Raw genomic sequence first — 25,661 nt, forward strand, 5'->3', positions numbered from 1 at the left:
TCCCAGGGGACTGACCTCTGCCCCAGGAACTCTGAGTACTCTTGGTGTTCCTTGAACCACTGATGGAAAATCGTGACTCAGATGCAGGCCCTCCTGTCAGCAGGTCTTCTTGCCCCGCGGGGCAGGGATTAGGTGGGATAGGGCTGGGGTATTACTGGATCTGACAACGGATGCTTTGCCCTTTCCAGCTCCTGCACAGGCAGGCATCAGACAATGTGTATGGAGTTTTAGAGTTTATAAGACACCTCCAGATTTCATCATTTACAAAGCATTCCATGTCTTTGAGAGGGGAGCAAAGAGTTAATCATCCTCATGTTTTACAGTTGAGATAACAGTACTGGAAGGTTGCCATCTTTCCCTGAGTGGCTCAAACAAGGAAAGGCGAAGTTGGGTTTATAGCCAGGTTTTATTTCAGCTTGGCATTTTGTTTACGGACTCCTCCTTGTTAAGGGTATAAAATCCCACACTAAAACCCTCAAGGAGCAATTTTTTTTTAACTTCTTTATTGGAGTATAATTGCTTTACAATGGTGTGTTAGTTTCTGCTTTATAACAAAGTGAATCAGTTATACATATATATATATATATCCCCATATCTCCTCCCTCTTGCGTCTCCCTCCCACCCTCCCTATCCCACCCCTCTAGGCGGTCACAAAGCACTGAGCTGATCTCCCTGTGCTGTGCGGATGCTTCCCACTATCTATCTACCTTACATTTGGTAGTGTATATATGTCCATGCCACTCTCTCACTTCGTCCCAGCTTACCCTTCCCCCTCCCCATGTCCTCAAGTCCATTCTCTATGTCCGCGTCTTTATTCCTGCCCTGCCCCTAGGTTCCTCAGAACCAGTTTTTTTTTTTTTTTTTTTTTAGATTTCAAGGAACACTCTTAATGGCTTGGGTCAGTGAAGACTGGACGCAATGCATATGCATTTATGGAAATCACACTTGCGCTCAGTTTACAAGTGGCTGTCACATCCATTACTTTATCTGGTCTCTATAGTGACTTATGTAGAGGATTTCATTATTTTTGTTTTACAGATGAGAAAAAACTCAGGCTCAAGGAGGATGGGTAAACTGTTCAAGGTTACACGGTGACTGAGTGTCGTCCAGTTCTTTTCACAGCAGAACCTTTGTTCACTATGTTCAGTTAACTCCTCTTTGGTGTAAGTTCTAAACTGCAAAGAAAGGAGAGGAATGCAGTAAGGCAGGGCTTCCCAAACCATTTCTGTCTAGAAATATAGATGCTTGGGGTTCTTCCAGCCCTTCCATGAACTCTCTGAGGTGCTAAGAGTGGGAGCAAATGCCCAGGTGATGTTCCTGGTTGGCTGAGGCTGGAAAACACTGCATCATGGAAAGATGCATGCAGAGTACTGCAATTTATTTCCTCTAAAGGCCTCAATTTTTGTTGTTGCTGTTGTTATTTCCTTTTGATGGATGTTTTGGGTGGGCCTTTGAGAAGGAGGTCATTGAGAGAATTTGACCACTAGATCTTTTACTTTATTCTTTATGTACATTTTTCTATCCATCTGAGGTTTGGCTTCCCTGGACAGCAACAGGGACTGTAATTAAATTTCATCTGGTGAAACATTGACCTGGTTGGGATAAGTTTAGATTCCAGTTTCATCCTCTAAGGGATAGCTTTCTCTTCTATCTTGCAAATTCTGTGTAATTCTGAGTCACAATTCTTTTGAAAATAGACGTCAGTTGTTAAATTGGTTCTTAAATATTCCCCATCAGGGATTCCCATTGTTGGAAGACTCTAGAACCTTCAACCAGCCTCAGCATCATCTGGGAGCTTGTTACAAATGCAGACACTCACGCTCTGCCTCAGGTGTACTGAATCAGAATCTGCATTCAACAAGATGCCCTGTGATTCATAGGGACATTAACATTTGAGAAGCACCAGTTTGGGACACCTTCCATTTTAGTAATAGTTACAACTTATTGGGTACCCACTATCTCTCAAGGGAGTTACTTTAAATTTTAAAAATCTAGTCCTCACAGTAACTTTGCCGGAAAAGGACTATTCTCCTCAATCTGCAAAAGAGGAAACTGGTTCTGAGAGATTTACACGTGTCCAGTTATACTGAGATGGAATTAAGACCAGGTCTGTCTACTCCTTCTTGAAACACTTGACTTAATACTTTTTTCCCTTCCCTTCCTCAGGCCTCTCCAGTCAAGTTAGGGTTTTTTTTTTTTTTTTTTTTTTTTTTTCCTCACAATCTCCCCAGGCCTTTTTTTAAGGAATCATGGTACAGAAACAAACAGTAGATAAAAACGCAAAAAGTTGTATATCAAACTTTTTTGGATAAAACTTTTATTAACAAAATTAAAAATCTGGAGCAAATATATATTTTGGGAAATATATTTGTAACATATGACAAAAATGTTAATAACCCTAATATATAAAAAGCTTTTATAAATCAATGAAGTACTTTGGTAGAAAAGACAGAAGAAAAAATAATAGAAAAAGGATTAATTAACATGAAAAAATTCAACTTCACTAGCAAAGTGTAAAAATGGAAATATCTTTTCATCCTCCAAATTAGCAAAGGGTTAAACGAAAAGATAAAAGCCAATGTAGGTGAGAATGGGAGATAATAGATCCTCAAATATTTCTATTATTTAAAATGATGTTTTGGAAGAATATTTAATGAAAAGGAATCATGAGTACCATATATTAGTAAGTAAGAAAGGCATGTGGAAAATGTATATGATAATCCTAATATTTTAAGTTAAAAAAAATTTCTACACTATGTACAGGAAAAAAAAACCCTCAGAATAATGAACACCAAAATGTTAACAAGGTTTAGCTTTCAATAGAAAATAGCCCCTGGGCTTCCTGGGTGGCGCAGTGGTTGGGAGTCCGCCTGCCGATGCAGGGGACACGGGTTCGTGCCCCGGTCCGGGAAGATCCCACATGCCGCGGAGCAGCTAGGCCCGTGAGCCATGGCCGCTGGGCCTGCGCGTCCGGAGCCTGTGCTCCGCAACAGGAGAGGCCACAACGGTGAGAGGCCCGCGTACAGCAAAAAAAAAAAAAAAAAAAAAAAAAAAAGGAAATAGCCCCTACACTCTTTAAAATGAAAGTTTCTCATCTTCAAAGAGGGGAAAAAGATCAGACTAGTGTAACTGAAGCCTTAATTTCTCTGTCAAAAACTTAGTAGAAGAAAATTGAGTGGTGGCTGGCTGATTTTTCTCTTAGGGCCAATTTACTTCCAGTTAAAATTTTAATTACTGGCTCATTATTATCAATAAACAATCATGCCTGAAAGGACAGGACTCCTCTATTAATAAAATATGTCAATTTATTCCTAGTTCAAAATAAATAAATAAAATTAATCATCAGACAAATGTGTCTGAAAAGTACCAAACGATCTGCAGCTCAATCCTGAAAATTAACCATATAATGATTTCTTTTACTGTCAGGCCAAGTTCTCTGGAATTCTGATATTCTCCCTAAGAGAATGCTCTGTCTATGGCACGCTCTTCCCCCTCCCCATTTCATTCAGCTGTCTTCAACCATCACCTCCTCAGAGGGGCCTTCACTAACCACTTATAAAATGAACAAAGAGAAACTTTCTTCCAAATTCTTTAAATCTCCTTATTCTACTTCACTTTTCTTCATAGCACTCATCTTCAGCTTTGCCTAATTGTTATAATTGAAAACAAATTTTTTTTTGGCCCTCGCGGTGCGGCTTGTGGGATTTTAGTTTCCTGACCGGGGATTGAACCTGGGCCCTTCACAGTGAGAGCGCCAAGTCCTAACCACTGGACCACTAGGGAATTCCCTGAAAAATTATATTTAACTGCTTGTCCTTCCTCCTCCCCACTAGAATGCAAGCTCCTTGAGGACAGGGACATTGTCCACTTTATTCTCCACTCTACCTCCAGAACCTAGCATGGTGACCCGCACCATAGATACTTGTTAAATATGTGTTGAATGAAGGAATATGAAAAGAGCTGAGCCAGATGTGAATGTCACTCAATCCAAGAAGAATTCCATAACTGTGGTTATGCTGGCGTGGCTTTGGAAACCCAGCACTGAAGACAATGAGGTGCTTTATTTAGACAATTCACCTCTACCTGGAATACAGCCCCAAACTTCGTTGCCAAGCAACCACTAATTGCCTGTAATCAGCAAATATAAAAGCACATATAATAAAAAAAATTGGTAACAAGGAGGTTTTTCTATACCTGACCAGGCATTTTATTGTTATAGTTCAGTAGACTTGGGGCCAAAAGGGAGATGCAGCTGAAGATTTCTTGCCATAAAAGGATAAAAGGCCATTAGTTGTTTGCTGCCAGGAATAGTAATGCAATTGCAATTTAGTATTTGGAAAGTGTTCACTTAAGCAAACCAGAGCTTTCATTAGTTTTTCTTTTTCTTTTCTTCTCTTTTTTAGAGATATTTTGTTTTTAGCTAACAGACTTTATTTTTTGGGGCAGTTTTAGGTTTACAGAAAAATTGTGCAGAGATTATGGTGTTCCCATATCCTCCCCTTCTCAGTTTCCTTTGTTGTTAACATCTTGCACTGATGTTGTACATTTGTAAAAATTGATGAACCAATATTGATGTATTATTAGTAACTAAAATCCACAGTTTACATTAAGCTTCACTCTTTGTGTTGTACATTCTATAGGTTTTGCCAAATGATAATATAATTCATTGCCCTAAAAATCCTCTGTGCTCCAGCAGCTCATCCCCCTCCTCCTTCCCCCCTATCCCTGGCAACCATTATATTTTTATTGTCTTTATAGTTTGGTTTTTCTTCTGTAATTAAAAAGTGATTCTTGTACCTGGGAGAGAAGATGGAGAGAAGTAAATCACAAAAAATTGAAGGCAGTATTTTGTTCATCTAATTCTTCATTGTCTCTCCAGTATCTAGAAGAGTGACTGGGGTATAACTAGGGAAACCTCTTTACATTTTGATATATATCCATCCATATATGTAAATATATGTGTATAAATGATTACATATATACTTATATATACAGTCTCCTGTATATGAAAGGATAATCCATTTATGCTAAGATTTATTAAATGTTTAATATGCTTCAGATATCTTGCTAGGGACTTCATATCTACCCTCTCTTAATCTTCAACCCCCCCAAAACTGAGAAATTACAGATAAGCTCAAAGTGCTTCTTAGCTTAATGTTGGGATTTATAATCTAATAACAATAATACGTACTTAATAATGGACATTTGTAGTTTGCAAAAAAATTTTGTGTGAATGATCTTACCCTCAAAACAATCTTTTAGATTATTATTAGCTTTATTTTGCTGTGAGTTTGAGTGACTTACCCTACCTTAAGGTCTAGTCTTAAGTTTCCTGATGCCAAATCTGCACCATCACACTATTGATTTATACTGAACTCGTGACAAACCAAAACTTGTATTTTCCACTTGTCTCATTGTTTAATCATGTCATCTTCAGTCTAAACTTGTGCAGTTGTTGAAGATCAGTAATGTATATATTTTTCTTCCAATAAATGTTAAAAAATATTTACTAAGCAGCTACAATTCTGCTGGGAGCTCTGTTTACATGGATGAATAAAACACACTTGGCCTTTGCTCTTGTGGGGCCTATAATCTGTTCAGCTGACACTTGTTTGATTGACTGGGTTGCAGTGGGGAAGATTTTCTGATTTTTGTTTTTTAATATTAATTTAATTTATTTATTTTTATTTTTGGCTGTATTGGGTCTTAGTTGCAGCATGCAGGATCTTTGTTGTGGCACATGGGCTTCTCTCTAGTTGTGGCACGGGCTCAGAAATTGCAGCGTGCAGGCTTAGTTGCCCTGCGGCATGTGGGATCTTAGTTCCCCAACCAGGGATTGAACCTGAGTCCCCTGCATTGGAAGGCAGATTCTTAACCACTGGACCACCAGGGAAGTCCCTTGAGTTCTGTTTTTCCATTAAGCTATCAGATGTACTTTTGCATCATTTGCAAGTTCAGGAATTACATTTTAGGTTCTCATCCATGTCTTTGGATCTCTATGTTAAGCCCTTTATTATTTTCTTTCTTGATGGGTTTAAAGAAGAGAGCTACGATGGACTCTCTTTGGGTAATGTTGGTCAGCAGGTTTTGTAGCTCAGGTTTCTTCTTTTTTTTTTTTTTTTTTTTTTTTTTTGCGGTATGCGGGCCTCTCACTGTTGTGGCCTCTCCCATTGTGGAGCACAGGCTCCGGACGCGCAGGCTCAGCGGCCATGGCTCACGGGCCCAGCCACTCCGCGGCATGTGGGATCCTCCAGGACCGGGGCACAAACCCGTGTCCCCTGCATTGGCAGGTGGACTCTCAACCACTGCGCCACCAGGGAAGCCCAACTCAGGTTTCTTCATGTTGTTCACAAGGATATCATGAAAGACTTTATCAAATTATTTCCTGAATTTAAAGGTCACTGTGTATCAGTATTTCCTGTTATCTAGTGGTTGATGCAGGGACTCTGGAGCCTGACATTTTAGGTTCAAATCCTGGCTCTGCTATAATTAGCTGTCTGATCTTGGGCATGTAACAATATGAATAATTTTCTGGCAAAATATAAATGAGCAAAATTGGTGCAAGAAGAGATAAAAAACCAAAAATAATAGGAGAGGTGGAAAAGATTGTTAAACTTTCCCTTTAAGAAAAAAAAAACCTACTTGTTTTATAACTGAATTCCTCTGAGCTTCAAAGAAGAATTAATTTGTATGTTAGTCAAATTATTTCAGACCCTAGATAAGTATGGAAAGTTCCTCAATTAATATTATGAAACAAACATAACTTTAATACTAAAATCTGCAAAATGTAGCACAGAATGCTCTGTAGTTCAATTTATGAATATACATGAAAAAATTTAAATAAAACTTTAGCACATACATTTGAAAGATAAGAACAAAGTTGATGACTCACACTACCTGATTTCAGACTTAACATAAAGTCATAATAATCAAGAAAGTGTGATAATGGCAGGATAATAGTCTTATTGAATAATGGAACAGAATAGAAACCCCGGAAATAGACCCAAATGATCAGATGAATTTTGACAAAGGTGCAAAGGAAATTCAATGGAGAAAGATTGCTTTTTAAATAAATGGGGCTGGAGCAATTGGAAGTCTGTATGTGAAAACAAAAACAAAAGGGTAACAGGAATAATGACAACAACAACTTGCCTCTCACCTCACATCTTCAAAGAGATCAAACTGAAATGGATTATAGACACAAAAATTGAAGAGCTAAAGCTACAAAACTTCTGGAAGAAAACATAGAAACATAGGAGGAAATCTTTATAAACTTGGGTTAAGTAAAGATTTCTTAAATAGGACATAAAACACATGAACCATAAAAGAAAATTGATAAAATGGGTTTTGTCAAAATAAAAAACTTCTGCCCTTTGAAAGACAACATTAAGAAAATGAAAAGCAAGGTGCACACTGGGAGGAAGAATATTTGCAAACTATATATCTAATAAAGTAGTTGTATCCAGAATATATAAATAACTCTTTCAGCTCAATAATAAGACGTCAAAGAACACACTGACAATACAAATTCTGGCAAAGATGTGGAGCAGCCAGAGCTCTCAAATCTTCCTGGTGGGAATAAAAAATAGCACAGCAACTTTGGAAAACAGTTTGGCATTTTTATAGACTTAAACATACATTTATCAGATGATTCAGCAATTTCACACTCAGAAATTTACTCAAGGGACTGAAAGCATTTGTCCACACAAAGGCCTATACCTAAATTTTTATAGCATATTTATTTATAATAGCACAAAACTGGAAATAAAAAGTCTAAAAGTCCATCCACTGGTGAATGGATAAACAGATTGTGGTACACCCATACAGTGGAATACTATTCTGCAGTAAGAAAAACCAAACTACTGATACATGCAACAATATGGATGAATTTCAAAAGCACTATGTAGAGTGATAAGACAACTCACAAAAGCCTACAAACTGTATGATTTTAGAACATGATATTCTACTTACCAGAACAAAGTCTGACACTCTTTAAAAGACGGCAGTGAAATCTAGTCACTTGAAACTTAAAATTATAGCATTCAGCATCCAATAAAAAACCACTAGGCATGCCAAGAAGAAGGAAACTGTGACCTGTAACCAGGAAAAAATAAAGGTCAATAGAAATAGATCCAGAAATGATAGGGATGATAAAATTAGCAGACTAGGATGTTAAAACAGCTACTATAATTATGTTCAAGTATTTAAAGGAAAACATGAAGACAGTGAGGAGAGAAATTGAAGATACAAAGAAAAAAACCAAACAAACCAAACCCCAACAAATGGAACTTCTAGAGATGAAAAATATGACATCTGAAATGAAAAATTCACTAGATGGATTAACAACAGGTTAAACATTGCAGAAGAAAAGATAATCACTTAAGTGATTAGGTGCTGGTGAGCATGTGGAGAAAAGAGAACACTTGTGCACTGTTGGTGGAATATAAATTAGTGCAGCCAGTATGGAAAACAGTATAGAGGTTCCTTGAAAAATTAAAAATAGAATTATCATATCATACAATCCAGCAATTCCACTTCTGGGTGTTTTTCCAAAGAAAACAAAAACATGAATTCAAAAAGATATATACATCCCTATGTTCATTGCAACATTATTTATTTATTTACTTAAACATCTTTATTGGAGTATAATTGCTTTACAATGGTGTGTTAGTTTTTGTTTTATAACAAAGTGAATCAGTTATACATATACACATGTTCCCATATCTCTTCCCTCTTGTGTCTCCCTCCCTCCCACCCTTTCTATCCCACCCCTCTAGGTGGTCACAAAGCACCAAGCTGATCTCCCTGTGTTATGTGGCTGCTTTATCTGTTTTACATTTGGTAGTGGACATATGTCCATGCCACTCTCTCACTTTGTCCCAGCTTACCCTTCCCCCTCCCCATGTCCTCAAGACTCAGATAAGGTTAGATCTTGGCACTGAAGCCTGACTCCATCACTTGACAGTTGCGAACCCTACTGTAGTCATTCAGTCTTCCTGAGTCTCAGTTTCCCCATCTGTTAGATGGAATAAAAATAAGATTGGCTTCACAGGGTTTTAATGAAGATGAAATGAAATAAAGGATGTGAAGGCATTTAAAAAGTTGAAAGGATTACTCACATGCAAAATGTTACTGCTCAGATGCTGCCCCTGTAATCTTTACCAATCAAATCTTGCATTTCTGTGTGTAGCTTGCAAAATAAGAACCTCTTCCAAAATCAACCATAGAGAAGACTACTTCCATAAATAGTGTCAAAACTTTGGATATGGGGGTGGGGCAGGAGGGAAGCAATCATCTTTTGTCCTCTTTTAAGCCATAGTCTTCTATTTTTCTCTTTAATAACACTTAATTTAAAAGATGCATCATAGGGAATTCCCTGGAGGTCCAGTGGTTAGGACTCTGTGCAGGGGACACGGGTTTGATCCCTGATCAGGGAACTAAGATCCTGCAAGCTGTGTGGCATGGCTAAATAAATAAATAAATAAATAAATAAATAAATAAAGTGCTTATTCTTAAAAAAAAAAAAAAGCATTATATTGTATCAGTACTGTAGCCAGTGATTATATCATAAAATACATGAAAGGACCTAAAAGAGTGTTGAATATGTAGTTTGTTCTTATTAATCTTAATTTTCTTTTTTTCTGTCACTTCTTCTGAAAGGAAAAACTTCCCTTTTAATCACTAATTGTCTGGGCTCCAAAAACTCGGTGACAACCAGAGCTCAATTCTGTATGCAGGAAAGCAAGACCTAATGCTTTTTTGTGCAACATTATTACTTTCAACTACAGGAGGTGGTTTTTTGACAGGAGAAATGAGGGAATTTTTAAGTGTTTTGTCCTCCTATTGGTGATCTCAAATAATTGCCGATTTTACTGAGTGACTTAAAAGTTTCACTGTTGTTCAGTTAAAAAATATTAATACCTTACTAATAGAGAGTAAAACAAGGATTGGAGAAAGTTGGCTTTGAAATGAGTTTTTAAAGCTGTGGTTGGTATTCTAGAGGATTTATTATACTTCAGACAAATATTAAAGCCCTAGTGAAATGAGTTGTCTCAGTAGGTTTTGGAAAATTATTCACCTTCCCCAACTTCCCCCAGTTGGAACTTTCCACCAAGTCAGAGAGGGCATGTAGCAAGTAAACAGCAAGAGTTCTCTGATAGACACAAAGCCATCCGTGTCTTAGAACAAATTTGCTTTTTCCCTCCATGGTTCAGGGAGGTACTATAGCATAGCTTAAAAGAAGGGTCTGAAGAGTTTTAAACATCTATTGGAACAAGTAGTTATGAATAGTTATGTCCAGAGCTGGGGGTGGTGTTTGTGATGTGATGTGTTTGTGCGTGTGCGTGGGGAATGGATGGGTAGAGAAGTTTAATTTCGTCACATAAGAAAGGAAGTGTGGTACCTTGTAAATGAGGGATCTGTATTCAGTTTGGATTCCTTCTGCCAAAACTCCTCTAGTAGCCATAGTTGGCAGCGGAGTCCAAAAGCCAGTTTACACAGCAGAAAAATACCTGTCTTTAGACAAATTAGCCTGGTGAGTAGAGTGGTTAGAGAGTACCTGCGTCTCACAGGCTTTAAGTTTGCAACAAAGAATCAGAATGCAAATTCACAATGATTCAGCATGCTAAGATTTAGCAAAATATGGGACTGAAACTAAAGGAGGGTATCTTGGCCCAGACAGAGCCATGAGAACAAGCACAGAGCATCAGACCCACCCGGCATGACAAACCCAGTCAGCCATGCCCAGGAAGGGTCTTCTCCAGGGAGGAGGAACTGGAGATGGAGAAGGACAGGATTTTAGGGTGTTCGTTGTGTCATTTCTCTCTTACTGACTGGATTCACTGATTGTCCCAATACTTTTTCTCTTTCCCATAGCCCTGAGTTAAAAAGAAAACTCTCCAAGTCACAAAAATTACAGTGCCCAGAGCATGTTGAACCAGCAGTACCCTTGCAGAATTCCCTATGGAGGTGTCTATTGGGGTACGTTGCCATGTCCTCAAAGCACATTCATCCCTCTCCATAGAGGCATAAATTGAAAACAGTTTCCTGTACACATCTGTCCATTCCACCCCTCCCAATGGACAGCCAGTTGCCCATTTATTGAATAATCCATTTTTTCCTCTTCCATTATTAGACATGCCCACCCGTATCATAAATTAAATTCTCTTATGTAAGAATGTCTGTGCATGGACTCTAATCTCACTGATCTGACTCTTTATTCATACACCAATACTAACTTTTTAAAACACTCTAAATTTATAATAAATTTTACGCTGATAGGGCTAGTACATCCTCATTATTCTTTTTCAAAATATTCCTTCTTCCCAATTTGATTTTTCCTATGCTGATGTTTCATATGAACTTTAGTACATTTTGGGTAGTTCCTGTTTATTCCCTCTCCCATCCTCCATAATATTCACATCAAAACCTTTTAAAAAGCCCTTCCATAGTGGTTTAAAGTTTTCTTCATAGGTCCTTTCTAACTTCTACTTTTCTTCACCCTAATCCTTCAATGAATATGGAGAAACTGCAGAAACTTGAAGATGTAACTAGCAATGTTAGAGAATGGTTTCACCCCTCCAGTCAGATTATTATTTAATTCTTTGCTAATTTCCTTTTGTATCACTCAGATCTCCTATTTTGTTCAAGATAGTCCAGGGAATTTTAAAAATAATATAAACTTAAAGGGTCTCTCTCCTTTGATCCTTCCCTGCTATTCCCCCAGCCTGAATCCTCACCTCTAGCAAACTGCTCTCCTTGCTGTTACCCTGCATATCCTGGTCCTCATTGGCCATCCTGGCCCCTGGAGGCCTCTCCTTTTTCTAACGTCCTGAAGCACATATAGCAAAGGTGCATTATGTTCACACGACCCATTTGCCACTCAGCCAACCTGGTATGGTTACTGGTCTTTTAACCTCTGTGTCCATCTTCCCAATAGATTATTAGAGAGGTTAAGTGTATCACCCTTTTTTGTTCCCCCTCCCTTCTCCTTCCTCTTCACCTCACCTGAGATACTCTACATGTCTCAGGTGGTGTCTTGCACTTTCTTTAACCACTTACTCTTGGTAGCAACAACTGTGCATTCACAACTGCACCCAGATTGTTCTCTTACAGGGATGTTTTAAAATTAGAGATTTTTTTAAACTAAAAAAATCCATGCAGTGAAAATGATACTGAAAATTCTTTCAGTGCAACCATAATGGCCAATAGTATAGTCTACTCAGCAACACTTTTAATTCCTTCTCTTAGCCTCTGGGAATATGTTCTTTGAATAGAATTGTGGGATGCTGGTACCATTTCAATTGTGATCTCATTTTCTCTCTCTTTGGTTGAGCCATACTAGCTGGATTCTTATCATCTAAATGCCCTAAAGATGATACTCCACCATAGGTAAATTCTTGACAATTCCCAAGTCTCACTTCCTCCTTAAAGCGTCCATCTGTATTCCTCAGGGAGCCCTCCCCTTTCTGAAGCTCCCTGGCCTTCTACAGACCATCTTTTTTGGTCTTGGTGGGTACCAGTGTGGTGCTTGTTCTTTTCAGAGCAACTCATACACTTGGAGCATGGACTCTAGAGGGTTTTGAAACCTGATCTTGTCATCTACTAGCTACATGATCTTGGACAAGTTACTTAAACTCCCAGACCTCCTCAGTTTCCTCACCTTGAAATGTGGATAAACATCATGGTTTCGACCTACTTGGATTCTTATAAATATTACATGAGTTAATATTTATTTGTAAAGTGCTGAAAACAGCTCCTGACCCAAAGTAAGCTTATGTAAGTGTCTTTGTTTTTTTAAAAAATTACACACTCCTTCACCTAATATTGGTGTTCCCATCCAATGTGGCTAAAGAAGGCAGAAGGAGTTAGTGTAAGAGAGAGCTTACTATTCCTGGAGACATGTGAACTGGCTCCTTTCTTTATTTCAGAAATAGAAATCTCAGTTCTTTTCATCAAAACAAGCAGTTCTTAACCTCACTATTTCTACAGGGCAGGGCTTAAAGATCAGTTATAAGGTTCATCCTGTTACTACTGAGTACTGACATTTTAATATTAATAACTGTAGAGTTGAATATTCAAGCACTTTCTTGATTGGGCACTGAATATTATTCAAGCACTTTCTTGATTGGGCACTGAAAAAAAGGGCTAGGTTGGAGAAAATGAGTTGACAACCTGGGACTCTCTGCCCCCCAGGGTGTTTTTCCCACAAGGGCATGTCTGGTAATGTGTTGGACGGATGCTGGAAGAGACCCATTTGTATAAGCCACCCATCATCAGCCCCTTGCTTTGTAGCACCTTAAAATGTTCTCTGGGTATTTCATGAGTTTAAATTTGGGTTTCTATAATAAAGATTGTAGCATTCTCAAGGTCAAGGGGCTCTGGCTTATGAGTCCTTGCAACCCCTGTCATGGCTAGAAACACTGCACAGATCAAGAAGCTCTCATCAGTAGATTTATTATTAAGATGGGTAGGACAAGCAATGTTTGGATGCTGTTAAACCACGGCTGGAGAAAACCTACAAATAATAAGAAACCTCCCCACAATTCCTAATCCACCATGTCTTCACTGGGGCAACTCATGACTAAGAACGCTGATTCCATTCCAGTCCCTCTCATCCCATGATGAAGGGCAGTAAAAGCCAGGAAGGACATAGAAATGAGGGGCCTGATTCTGCTAGGTGAAATAAGTCAGGCAGAGAAAAACAAATCCCATATGATCTCACATATATATGGAATCTAAAAAAGCTGAACTCATAGAAACAGAGAGTAGAATGGTGGTTATCAGGGGTTGGGCGTGTAGGGAAAATGGGGAGATGGTCAAAGAGTATAAACTTCTAGGCATCTAATGTACCACATGGTTAATAATACTGTATTATTTATTATACACTTGAAAGTTGCTAAGAGAATATATCTTAAATGTTCTTACCATAAAAAGGAAACGGTAATTATGTGACTTGATGGAGGCTTTAGCTAGTGTTATGGTGGTAACTTAACATCATTTTGCAATATATCAAATCAATACCTTGTACACTCTAAACCTACATAATGTTATATGTCAATTACATCTCAATAAATCTGGTGGGGGAGGAAGAAGTGGGAGGCCTGGATCATGCAGTTTAGAAGTTTATTGAGTGTTGACTCTCCTTTGGTGAGATCCCTGTATACCTGATTTCTGTTTTAAGGAGTTTGGAGAGGTGGCTTTTATGGCATCAGTCAGCACCAGGGGGCAGAAGAGAAAGTAGCTTGAATGGAAAGAAACCCAAACTCAAAAGGACGTGAGTAGATGGTGTAAGCATGTCAAAGCTTCCAACACAGTTCTTGGCACCTAGTAGGTAGGCTATACATGTTAGTTGAATCTGAAAGTCTTAAGTCAGTTAAAGATTTCTCAGTTACAGAAAAAGTCCATGTTCTTTGCAGAAAAAGTAAAAAATAAAGAGAAGCAAAATGACAAAGAAAATTTTAATTACTCATAATATCACTGTCCAAAATTAAGCACTGTTAACATTTTGGTTGAGCGTATTCTCTTTTCTGAGTGCACATCTTACCCCTAAAATGGGATCACAATTTATTCTTCTTATTTTATGTTTCTCCATTAACTTTAATTGGTAATATACACTCCTTAGCTCAACATAGGATAGTTGAACACATACTGAGAAACTACACTGAGTTTTCTCGTACGCACAATATCATTTAATCCTAAGAACAACTTCACTATCTCCATTTTACAGGTGAGGGAGTTGAGGCTAGAACTTGCCTAGATTTGAAAGTGTCAGCTCCAAAGACTGTGCCCCTTCAGCTAGTTTTGGTTGGTCTGAGAGACTAGAAGATCTGCTCTTAGTTGGATGTCAAGCCCAAGCATTAAGTACCTTCCCCAGTGTTATTCAGCGTGAGTTTCTTTTTCTTTAATCATACCATTTTAACAATTCCACTGTTTGACAGTGATTTAAAAGACACAGGGATTTTTGTACATTTTATGTTGAACATTTTGTACATTTTAATGGACTACTGGATAACTAAGTTGAGAGCAGAACGAGGACATGGGTTTTATAAAAATAATTTGTACTAGACTTAGAAATTTAATTCTATGGTTTTAACTGATGGTCTAAAACCTCCCCAACCTGAACAAAATTCCAAAACCTCAGCGAGGGTAACTGGCCCGGGAGAATCATGAAACTTACAGTGTGCTATTTTAACATTTTGGTTTTCACATCACTGCCAGAGGACGTCAGAACCGAGTCGAGGGATTTGGGTTGACCACTGGCTCTGTGGCTGACCTGCCACACAAGCGAAAAAGGCCATTTCATTTCTGGCTTTAGTTTTCCAGGGAGAAAAACTGAAGAATAGATTGAAATACAAAGTGCCTTTTAAGTGAATGCCTTCTCACTGTCTTATAACAGGGCTAACATGGTTTATTAACAACATTAGTTAGAGAAGCAGTCTACTGTGTGGTGCATTTGTGGGTTCACCCTAACTCCAAAATATACAGCCAACTTCTGCTTGCTCAGGGCAAGGAAAGGGAGAACATGAGCCGATGCACCAAGCAGTGAACAAGATAAACATTTCAAATATATATGTTTGAAATATATTTGCGTGTATCTATATCATCTATATCTATATCTATATCTATCTATATCTATATCCACACACACACATTTGGAACAAGCCACAACGTTCTGCGCTCAGATTAACTGTATACAGAAGCCTCTAGAAGTGAAAGGCATCTCCTTCCCCGCAGCCCCGCTGTGCTGGCGCCCGGCCTGGGGCAGGTTTGCTGAATTTTCTCCTGGCCTGCACCCGCTACTTGCGCTACGGTGCTGCCTCCACGGCGCCTCGCCCGGGGTTCCTGTTAACGCGACTCAGGCCAGCTGGCCGGGGGTCTCCGAGCGCCCCCAGCGCCCCGCCAGTCCTCCGTTACCGCCGTCACGTCCCGGGCGAGGGCTAGCGCCCCAGCTGAGAGCTGGTTGGTCGCGCCTTCGAGCTCGCGGCCCGGCGATTGGTCCCAGCCGTCGGCTCACGTGGTCCCGAGCAGATAAGCGGCCTCTCGGGCGCTGCACCCGCAATCCGCCAGAGCTGCAGCCAAGCCGGGGCTGCTGGGAGCCGGGTGCGAACTCGCGCAGGCAGCGGAGTCCCGCCGCCCCTCTGCCTAATGAGCTGCACCAGGTAGGTTCCCTGTAGATTCCCCGCCCCGGAGCACAGGGAGCGCGCAGCTGCAGGGAAGTTGGGCTGCGTTTTCCTTCTGTCATCACCGCACATGAAGACCCTAGGGGAGGGCGGGTTGACTGGCTGCGGACTTGGAATCTGGCACCGGGGTGGCCTCGGAGGTGTGGAGATTTGCCCTGTGCTTCTTAGGCAGAGCTGATTTTGGTAAACGGCATCTTAAACTAGAAACTGTCCTAACGTGAGTCAGCTTGAGTTCTGATTCCCTCATGGATTCCGACCGTATCTCTTGGTCCTGCACAAATGTCTCAAGGACTCGGGCCGCTTAACTCCTGGGAATAGCACTCTGAGATTGCTGGTTGGGTAGTTTAGCTTTGGGAATAACTACAGGACGATGTTCGCATTCCTTGGTCCTCTTTCGTTCTTCTTATGACGGTTTGCCATTAGAAAACTCAGTCTCAGAGTTTGAGCAAATGATTATTTTTAAACTCTGGGGCAGGACTTAAAATTCCGGGGAAATCTCCGTATCCTTAAACTGTCTTTCTATAAGTGCAAAATATGAAAATACAAAACAAACCTCCCAAACACCCCCGCCCCCCGCAAAACTACTTAAATAGCTCCTCTAGACATAACTTAGCAGACCTCTCTAAAAATCCTGCCTGTTCACTATTATTAGACCCACAAATATAACTTTCTCTTTCATTTGTTTGTTCTAAGTTTGTAGGTCTCCCAGAAAAATCCCAAGTCTAATAAAGTAAATTCTCTGAATGTTCTTTTATTATCCATCTTATGATAATGACCATTTGCCTTTGTGCTTAGAGCTGCTGGGAAGACAGTTACTAAAGCCAGACTGAGAAATGTCACATACAGTATACACACACCTCTTATCTGAAGGCTAGGATAGGGGAAAAATGTCCATAAGCTTGGCAATATACTCAGGGCTAAAGGCCAGAAAAAATATCTTTCTTGATGGATACTTCTTGATTTAGTATTGCGGAGCATAGTTACGTTTAAATTTTAAATAGCTTTATTATCTTTCTGGTTATAAATATCCACTGACAAAACATTAGAAAATACCAAAAAAGTACAAAGGCAAATATAGATCACCTATCACCCAGAGATAATTGTTATCTTTTTGTTGTGCTTCCTATTACACTTTTCAACATTTATAAGTTCATATATATATAGCACATGTTGAAAACAGCCCCATTTTCAAGTCATCAACTTTTTCCACTTAAATGTGGACTTGACATGGATGTCTTTCTTTGTGAAATACAGATTATGTAAAGTTTTTTTTTAAGTTCACCAATTGCTGGCTTGCACTTCAGTGGCTTATTTGTGTAAAATGAGGAAGAGCATGATAATGAAAGTGCAAAGATAATCCTCTGATTCACTCTTTCTAGCCCCTCACTCTCAAAGCCATTCCATGAGAGTTTTTATTGCTGTTTTTTTCTTTTCAAGTGGATTACTATACCAGAGAAGTGTAATCAATTCAATAGCAAAATCATCAAAGCAGTTGAGGGAGCACAGTGGAGAGAGAACTTTGGTTCTAGAACCTATCTGGTCATTAGATCACCTGGGAAGCTTTAAGAACATATTTACCTCCTTGGCCCCATTCGCAGAGGTTCTGCATTAGTGGCTTTAAGTCCTAGGATTCGGCATTAAAGAAAAAGGAAGAAACCCAACTCCCTAGGCCATTGTGAACAGACAGGTTTGAGAACCACTGGTCCAGAACAGACCAAATGGTTTTAGAGCTGTATTAGACATGATCCCATCCAAATCTTTTATGTCTCAGGTGGAGAAACTGAGACCCCAAGTGTTTTAACCCACGGCCTATAGCCAGTCAAGGGTAGAGCCAAACATAAGATGCACCTGTCATCACCTAATACTGTATTCCTTCACTACATATGAGAGCACCTCCTTGAAACTTACTGTGCTGACTATAACTTAGCCAACAAAAATATTACACATATATTTGGGACCAGGGGAAGTGCATTCCAGGTGCAGATGATAACCCCTCTTCTTTTTGTATTCCAGAATGATCCAGGTTTTAGATCCACGGCCTTTGACAAGTTCAGTCATGCCCGTGGATGTGGCTATGAGGCTCTGCTTGGCTCATTCCCCACCTCTGAAGAGCTTCCTGGGCCCTTATGATGACTTCCAACGAAGAAATTTTGTGAACAAATTAAAGCCTCTGAAGCCGTGTCTCAACATAAAACAGGAAGCCAAAACACAGAATGACTGGAAGCCTTCACACAACCAAGCCAAGAAGCGGGTGGTGTTTGCGGACTCCAAGGGCCTCTCCCTCACCGCCATCCACGTCTTCTCGGACCTTCCGGAAGAGCCAGTGTGGGATCTCCAGTTTGACCTCTTGGACCTGAACGATATCTCCTCAGGCTTAAAACTCCACGAGGAGAAAAACTTGATCTTAGATTTCCCTCAGCCTTCAGCTGATTACTTAAGTTTTCGGAACCACTTCCAGAAGAACTCTGTCTGCCTGGAGAACTGCTCTTTGCAGGAGCGAACGGTGACGGGGACTGTGAAGGTGAAAAACATGAGCTTTGAGAAGAAGGTTCAGATCCGGATCACTTTTGATACCTGGCAGAGCTACACAGATGTGGACTGCGTCTACATGAAAAATGTGTATGGTGGCTCCGAGAGTGACACCTTCTCGTTTGCCATTGACCTACCCTCCGTCATCCCAACGAAGGAGAAAATTGAGTTCTGCATCTCGTACCATGCTAACGGGCGGGTCTTCTGGGACAACAATGAGGGTCAGAATTACAGAATTGTCCACGCACAGTGGAAACCTGATGGAGTGCAGACGCAGAGGGCAGCCCAGGACTGCACCTTCCACCAGGTGTCCCCCAAGGCCGAGCTGGAGTCGACAGTCTTCGGCAGCCCGAGGCTGGCCAGCGGGCTCTTCCCAGAATGGCAGAGCTGGGGGAGGATGGAGAACTTGTCCTCTTACCGATGAATGAAGCAACCTAGTGGCTGGTCTTGACCTTACTCCCCATGTAATTCTAGGTCTGTGTTGCTTAATATTAGGAAGGCATTGCTACTTTCCTTCAGTAGGTTTAGCTTGGAACTTTTGAGACCTGGCTACAAAAAAGATAGCCCCCTAGAGAATTTAGTGTGGGGTTCTGTATGGATGCTGCTGCCCCGTTTTGCTGTGGAGGATCAAGTAACAGCCTGGAAACCCTATGTTCATAAAAGTAATACATCGTCAATGCCCTTTTCTCCTTCCCTCTCAATTCACTGGCTTTCACGTTGGGCAAGAAAAGGTTGAGGAAGGACAGTGGATGGTGACAGAAAGCTGTGTTAATGGTATGAGCAATGTCTGAAAAGTATACCCAAAGGGCTCTGCAGCTCATGTCAGAGTAGGAGCGAGAGGTCTGATACTTAACTGTCGGTGAGAAAATGTAAGGTTATTTTGTGTTTTTAAGTTGGTTTTACAGTTCTCTCCCAGGGAAGTAATTTGTAGAGGGGAGAGAAACATCCATTCTATGTATTCTTGTGGAGAAAAACCCAAACAAACTTTAGGAGTGTTGGGTGGTATTGGGGAAAGTGAATTATAATTCTGGGGAATCAAGATTGTACGCAAAGCCTTTCTGTTCAAATGTGACTTAACAAAAATCACGATTTGGGGAAAGCTTAAGCAAATCTGGCTTTGCAGTCCTAATGGGATAAGTGACCTTGCTTGTGATCAAGGTACCATGCTTGGGTTCTCAGTATAGATGCTGCCTGACCAAAAAACCCATGCCATCATCATTGGCCAACAACTTGTAGGGACTCTATGTCATGTCAAGGATCGCTCTTTGCCAGTGCCTTGATTAAACCAGAATGTTGTAGTTGCTTAACCCAAGTATGTGAAGGGTCCTCGGATAACCTGTGAGCGTTTGGCCTCATAAGAAGGCCCACTCTGTATGCTGGCATTCCTCCTGCAAAACTGTTGTATCTTCAAGAGTGTTGTCAGTGTACACAACTCGCATCCTTCATATTGAAGGTGACTCATTTTTCTGCCACACTTTTTCGATGTGATGTTGGAAGTGAGGATTGACACTGATTCTCAATTTAAGAATCCAGTACCTTGCACATAAAAGTAGCCATTTCTGTTTCTTGCCTATATTCTTCTTGTTATTTTAAGTCTTCCTACCCATATCTTTAAAGTCAACATTTTTTTTTAATGAATGTGAATTGTTTTGGGTGTGTTGTAATATACTTGTTTTGGAGTGTGCCTAAATCCATTCTGTAAAATCCTCAGAACAGGAGCCTCTGAATGTCTGCTTCTATCATTGTGCACGTCCACTGAGGTGTTCCGAGAATGCAGTTAATTTTAACACGTGATCTACCATGCTGGAAGCGTACTAGGGGAATAACTCTGCTATGACAATATTTGAAGTTTGGCTATAGCACCCACAATGTTTCTGCTCTAAATATTTCACTCTCCTATAGCTATCCTCTGTGGACTTCTCACTTTAAAAATAAAAATGTTTGATATAAGATCTGAGTATGTTTTCTTTCTCAAAGCCACAGTTAGTTCAATAAGAAACCATCCACTGATATTCTCCTGATTTGTTTAAGAACAACTGAGCAAGGTTAGTTTGGACCAGGAATTGGATCCACCTGAAGGTATTCACGTGGTCCCAGCCTCATTAGTGAGAATTTCCACCTCCTGACCATTGGGGCTGGGGTCCAGGGCCAGTGACTTGAGCTGCTGGGACTGTCCCCCTGACTGTGCCCATCTGTGCTGACTGCTCATCACGTGTACTCTCTGCTGGGTCAGGTTTATCTTGGGGACCACCTCTCGAGAGTCTTTGAAATGGGGGAAGGGATGGTGTGGGAAGGGCTGGAGTGGCTTCTACCTCCTGAGATCTGGCTCCCTCCTGAAGGGGCAAAGCTTGGAGCTGCATGGAGGGTGTAGGGAGGGGCAGTGGGCATCAGTCCCAGACGGAGGGGGAGCTCAGCTCCGTGGGGTATGAGGCAGCGGGTCTAGGAACCAAAGTCGTAGCTTCAGTTCTTGCCTAAAATGCCAAAAATGGCTTCTGCACAGTGTAACTTAAGGGGGAATAAATGACCAACCTAGAAAGGCCCAATTATGAAAAACAAATTTAATCATATCGTAACAGCCTCTTGATCAGAAGTTGTAAACTATAGGCCTACAGGCTGTATCTGGCTGCAGATTTTTTTTTGGATACTTTTGGTTTCTTTCTGTTTTTTTTTTTTTTAAACAGAATTTATTTCCAAGAGCAGACCATCAGCAGGCTACATTAAAAAAAAAAAATCTAGATTTCCTTTTTTCTCAAAAAGTTGCAAGGTCTTTCCTCATGGTGACCTGGAGTTGAGTAGCAGCTGCCTCCTTTATAGATGGGCTATACTTGCTTTTTTAAAAATTGGAGTAAAATTGCTTTACAATGTTGTGTTAGTTTCTGCTGTATAGTGAAGTGAATCAGCTATATGTATACATATATCCCCTCCCTCTTGGACCTCCCTCCCACCACCGCCCCCCCACCATCCCACCTAGGTCTTCATAGAGCCCCAAGCTGAGCTTCCTGTGCTTTATAGCATGTTCCTGCTAGTTATCTATTTTACACATGGTAGTGTATATATGTCAATTCTAATCTCCCAGTTCGTCCCACCTCCCTTTCCCCCTTCCCCCAGTCTCCACATGTCCGTTCTCTATGTCTATGTCTCTATTCCTGCCCTGCAAATAGGTATATTAACGCATATACGTGGAATCTAGAAAAATGGTACAGAGGTACTTGCTTGTTTTGTCGCCCCTGCTACATTCTTTTGTGCTGTCTGCCTGACTTCTGTAGGCACTGGAGTTCATGACCCTTATTTTCTCTGGCTCCCAGTTCATGCTGATGGTTGGGGGAAGAGAATCCTCTTCCCACAGGTTGGAGAAAAATTAAATATGGGTCTGACAGGGACCTTGAAGACCATGGGGTGCAAATGTTTGCCTTTATTAAAGAAACTCAGATTCAGAGAGGGAAAGTGACTTGTTCAAGGTCCCGTGGAAGGTTGAGTCGGCCTGGAACAGTGACTTCCAGGCCGGACAGTGATAGTTTTTTCTTTTTTTTCTTTTTAAAAATATTTTTTATTCTTTTGCTTTTTTTAAATAAAAGTTTTTGTTTTTGTTGACAGTGACTTTTTGCCTAGTGTTTTCCTTTCCACTTCTTCCTTGAAGTCTCCCCTGAAGACCTTCCTTTCCTAGCTGCCCCCTTCCTTTTTTTTTAATTAAAAATATTTTTTATTGGAGTATAGTTGATTTACAATGTTGTGTTAGTTTCTGCAGTACAGAAAAGTGAATCAGTTATACATATACATATATCCACTTTTTTTAGATTCTATTCCCATATAGGTCATTACAGAGTACTGAGTAGAGTTCCCTGTGCTATACAGTAAGTCCTTATTAGTTATCTATTTTATATATTGAAGTGTGTAGATGTCAATCCCAATCTCCCAATTTATCCCTCCCTACCCCTTTCCCCCCTGGTAACCCTAAGTTTGTTTTCTACATCCCTGACTCTACTTCTGTTTTGTAAATAAGTTCATTTGTACAATTATTTTAGATTCCTCATATAAGTCATATCATATGATATTTGTCTTTCTTAAAGAGGGAGTGATTGCCAGGCAGGCATGACTCTGGTCAGCTCTTGCTGGTCACCTATGCCAGCTCCACCCACCACTGGCTTGTCCCTGGGCTGCACGTGAACTGAAGGAGGAGAGCCTGGTCAAAGAGCAAGCTGTTGCTGAGTGTTTCCTATTGAACAGAATCAACCATATTTCACATCCTGATACCTCACCTCATAGCAGAAGCAACACTGCTTTTAAAAGTTAACATGGAGAATGGCTTGAATTTGGGGTGCATGATATTCTGTTCCAGAGAAATAAGGCTTAATTTAGTTATTTAAGGGAGGACTTTGTTCTCTTCTAGATTTATGGCTTTCCTTTTAGTTTATCCCTACACTGAAGGGCTGGAAATCCCTAGTGCAGTTAGCAGACTGTGCATCTTCATCATTGTGAGTCCCAAAGAGCTGCCCAAGTCTGGGTGATCCTCCAGGCCCCAAAGAGAGAGCCTCTTTTTCAGCTTTCATCACCAGGTTCCCCACAGAGGTTTTTTGTTTTTTTGTTTTGTTTTAGCAGCTTCTGGGAGTTGTGGCCTAAACAAACCCTCTAGATCATGGGCAAGGATCCCAAAGTCAGAGCAGTACCTTATATGCAGTTTTGCTGATTTCCTGCCTCTGGACCCGTCCCTCTTTCTGCCAATGAGTGGGCACCCACTACTGGGTTTATAGGATCCCTCTAAGCCAGTGGTCCTCAACCTTGGCTACATATCAGAATCACCTAGAGAGCTTTACAAGGGCTGATGCCTGTCTCCCTCTACCTCTCTCAGATTCTTTTGTAATCATTCTGGGTTGTGGCCTGGGTATTGGATATTTTTGAGAGCTGTTTCCAATATGCATCAAGGTTGAGGACCCCTGCTTTACGCTGCGGGAAGTGAAGTGTCTTCAACTTCTCCATTTCAGAGAAAGTCATATGGGGTTCAGAGGATTCGTCCACTCACTTCTTTTTACAGATGATGAAACGGAGGCCTAGAGTAGTTCAGACTTGCTGACAGTTACAGAAATAGTACGGCCCGGCCCCCCGACCCCTTCTCCCAACACCCTTGCCCCTGCCCGTATCCTCTCCTGCTAAACCAGCTGAACACGGACGTGTTAGTTTTACCAATCTTTCCATTCACTTTTCTCTTCTTTGATCTTTTTATATGGTGGTATGTTAATGAGGAGGCCTTTGGTTGCAAGGGACATGATCCTCTGACTCAACTAGCTTAAACAATAAAGAAAATCTGGGATCTCACAATACAAGTCCCAAGGTAGGGTGTTTTCCAAGTTGGTTAATTTAGTAGCCTTAAACTCAGGTTATTTTCATTTTTTGTCCTCCCATCCTCATTACTTTTGATTGTGCCTGTGCTGACTTGTTTCCTAATTATAAGAAGGCTGCCACAATTTCCAGGCATCATATGCAGACGCAACGCCACTGAGTAGAAGCAGCAGCCCATCTCTTTCTTTTGTCATTTTTTATGAGTGAATAGACATTTCCCAGGAGTTCATCCCACCCTCCACCAAAGGCTCCCCTCCCCTCACTATGTTTCATTGACTAGAATTAAGGCCCATGCCTGTGCATAAGCCAGTCCCTGGACAGGTGAATGGGACTCTATGATTGGCTCAGAGAAGTAAGGAATCCTCCCCCTCCTTCACCGCCCCCCCAACCCCGATTCCAACCAGGAGCTGGAGGATGTGCAACTTCTGAAACTCAAAGCTGTACAGAGGAAGGAAATACTGGAACTTCATCACATAGGTCCCCTTGGTACAGCCTTTCCTAAATGGTTGAGGCCCAGTGTTTCAGTGGCAACTTATCTCCAGGTGTCATTGTTCTTATCTTTAAAATGGGGATAACATTCAAACCTCATGAAGTGGTTGTGAGAATAAAATGAGGTCATACGGATGAAGTACTTAACAATGATAGGTGGTAAATAAGTGTAAGTTGTAACTAAAATTAATACCCAGTGGTAAAAAGTTTCCTCACAAATATTCATTCTCACAGTGTTTCTTATTGAAGATGAATATCAATTTTTGAGATTCTTTTCTCAAATAAGGACTGCTAGTACTAATATTAATAGTCTGTGTTCCTGGCTGAGAGTATCTGAAAGAGCCTGGTATAGTAAATAGTAAGAGTCACTCCCCATCCAAAAAATATTTCTAGAACACTAACTATGTGCTTGGCATTGAGTGTATAGTGATGAACAAAACAAACATGATTGCTGCTTTCATGGAGCGTGACTATTGGAGACATTTACACATCTTTATAATTTTGTAGTAACACCCTTGCTGGGTAATTTTGGGCAGGTTGCACTATCATCCTAGCCTCAGTTGAATTCTGTGTGAAATGAGTTAATTATTTACAGGGTTGCTGTGAGGCTTAAATAATAATAACAATGGCTAACACTTATATAGCAGTTACTATATGCCAAACATTGTTCTAGGTACTTTACACATATATTAACTCATTTAATTTTCACAACTGCTCTATCAGGTGGTTTTCCCCTTAGTTTCATTTTACAGATGAGGAAACTGAGGCACAGGCAAGATTTGTGACTTGCCCAATGTCAAATATTTAGTTAGTAAGTATTGAAGCTAAGATTGGAGCCCAGACTTAAAGAGTCCATGGTCATCACTTCTATACTATACTGCTTCTCAAAACTCTTTATTCACAATATGCCTTTTAGTTATTTTGTCCATTTCTATTTAATACAATTTTGGATAAAGTTGAGTTTATGTCTACCATTTTATTATTTGGTTTCTATTAGACCCCCTTGTTTTATATTCTTTTTCATTTATTTCTTGTCTTCTTTTGGATTAATCTATTATTTATTTATTTATAATGGTTATAATTTATTTTATTTATTTATTTTTTGGTTGCACCAAGTGGCTTGTAAGA

The 25,661-nt window shown here is 40.3% G+C and overlaps 1 protein-coding gene across 1 annotated transcript; it reads left to right on the forward strand.

Annotated features, from left to right (window-relative positions):
* Positions 1-16,078: 16,078 nt before the first annotated feature.
* PPP1R3C (protein phosphatase 1 regulatory subunit 3C) lies at positions 16,079-20,647 on the forward strand. Its single transcript, XM_081242604.1, has 2 exons — positions 16,079-16,160; positions 18,195-20,647. The coding sequence occupies exons 1-2, from the start codon at positions 16,147-16,149 to the stop codon at positions 19,132-19,134; spliced, it is 954 nt and encodes a 317-aa protein (XP_081098730.1). The 5' UTR covers positions 16,079-16,146; the 3' UTR covers positions 19,135-20,647.
* Positions 20,648-25,661: the final 5,014 nt, after the last annotated feature.

Source organism: Mesoplodon bidens (assembly GCF_964165515.1).
Source record: "Mesoplodon bidens genome assembly, chromosome: 1".
NCBI lineage: Eukaryota > Metazoa > Chordata > Mammalia > Artiodactyla > Ziphiidae > Mesoplodon > Mesoplodon bidens.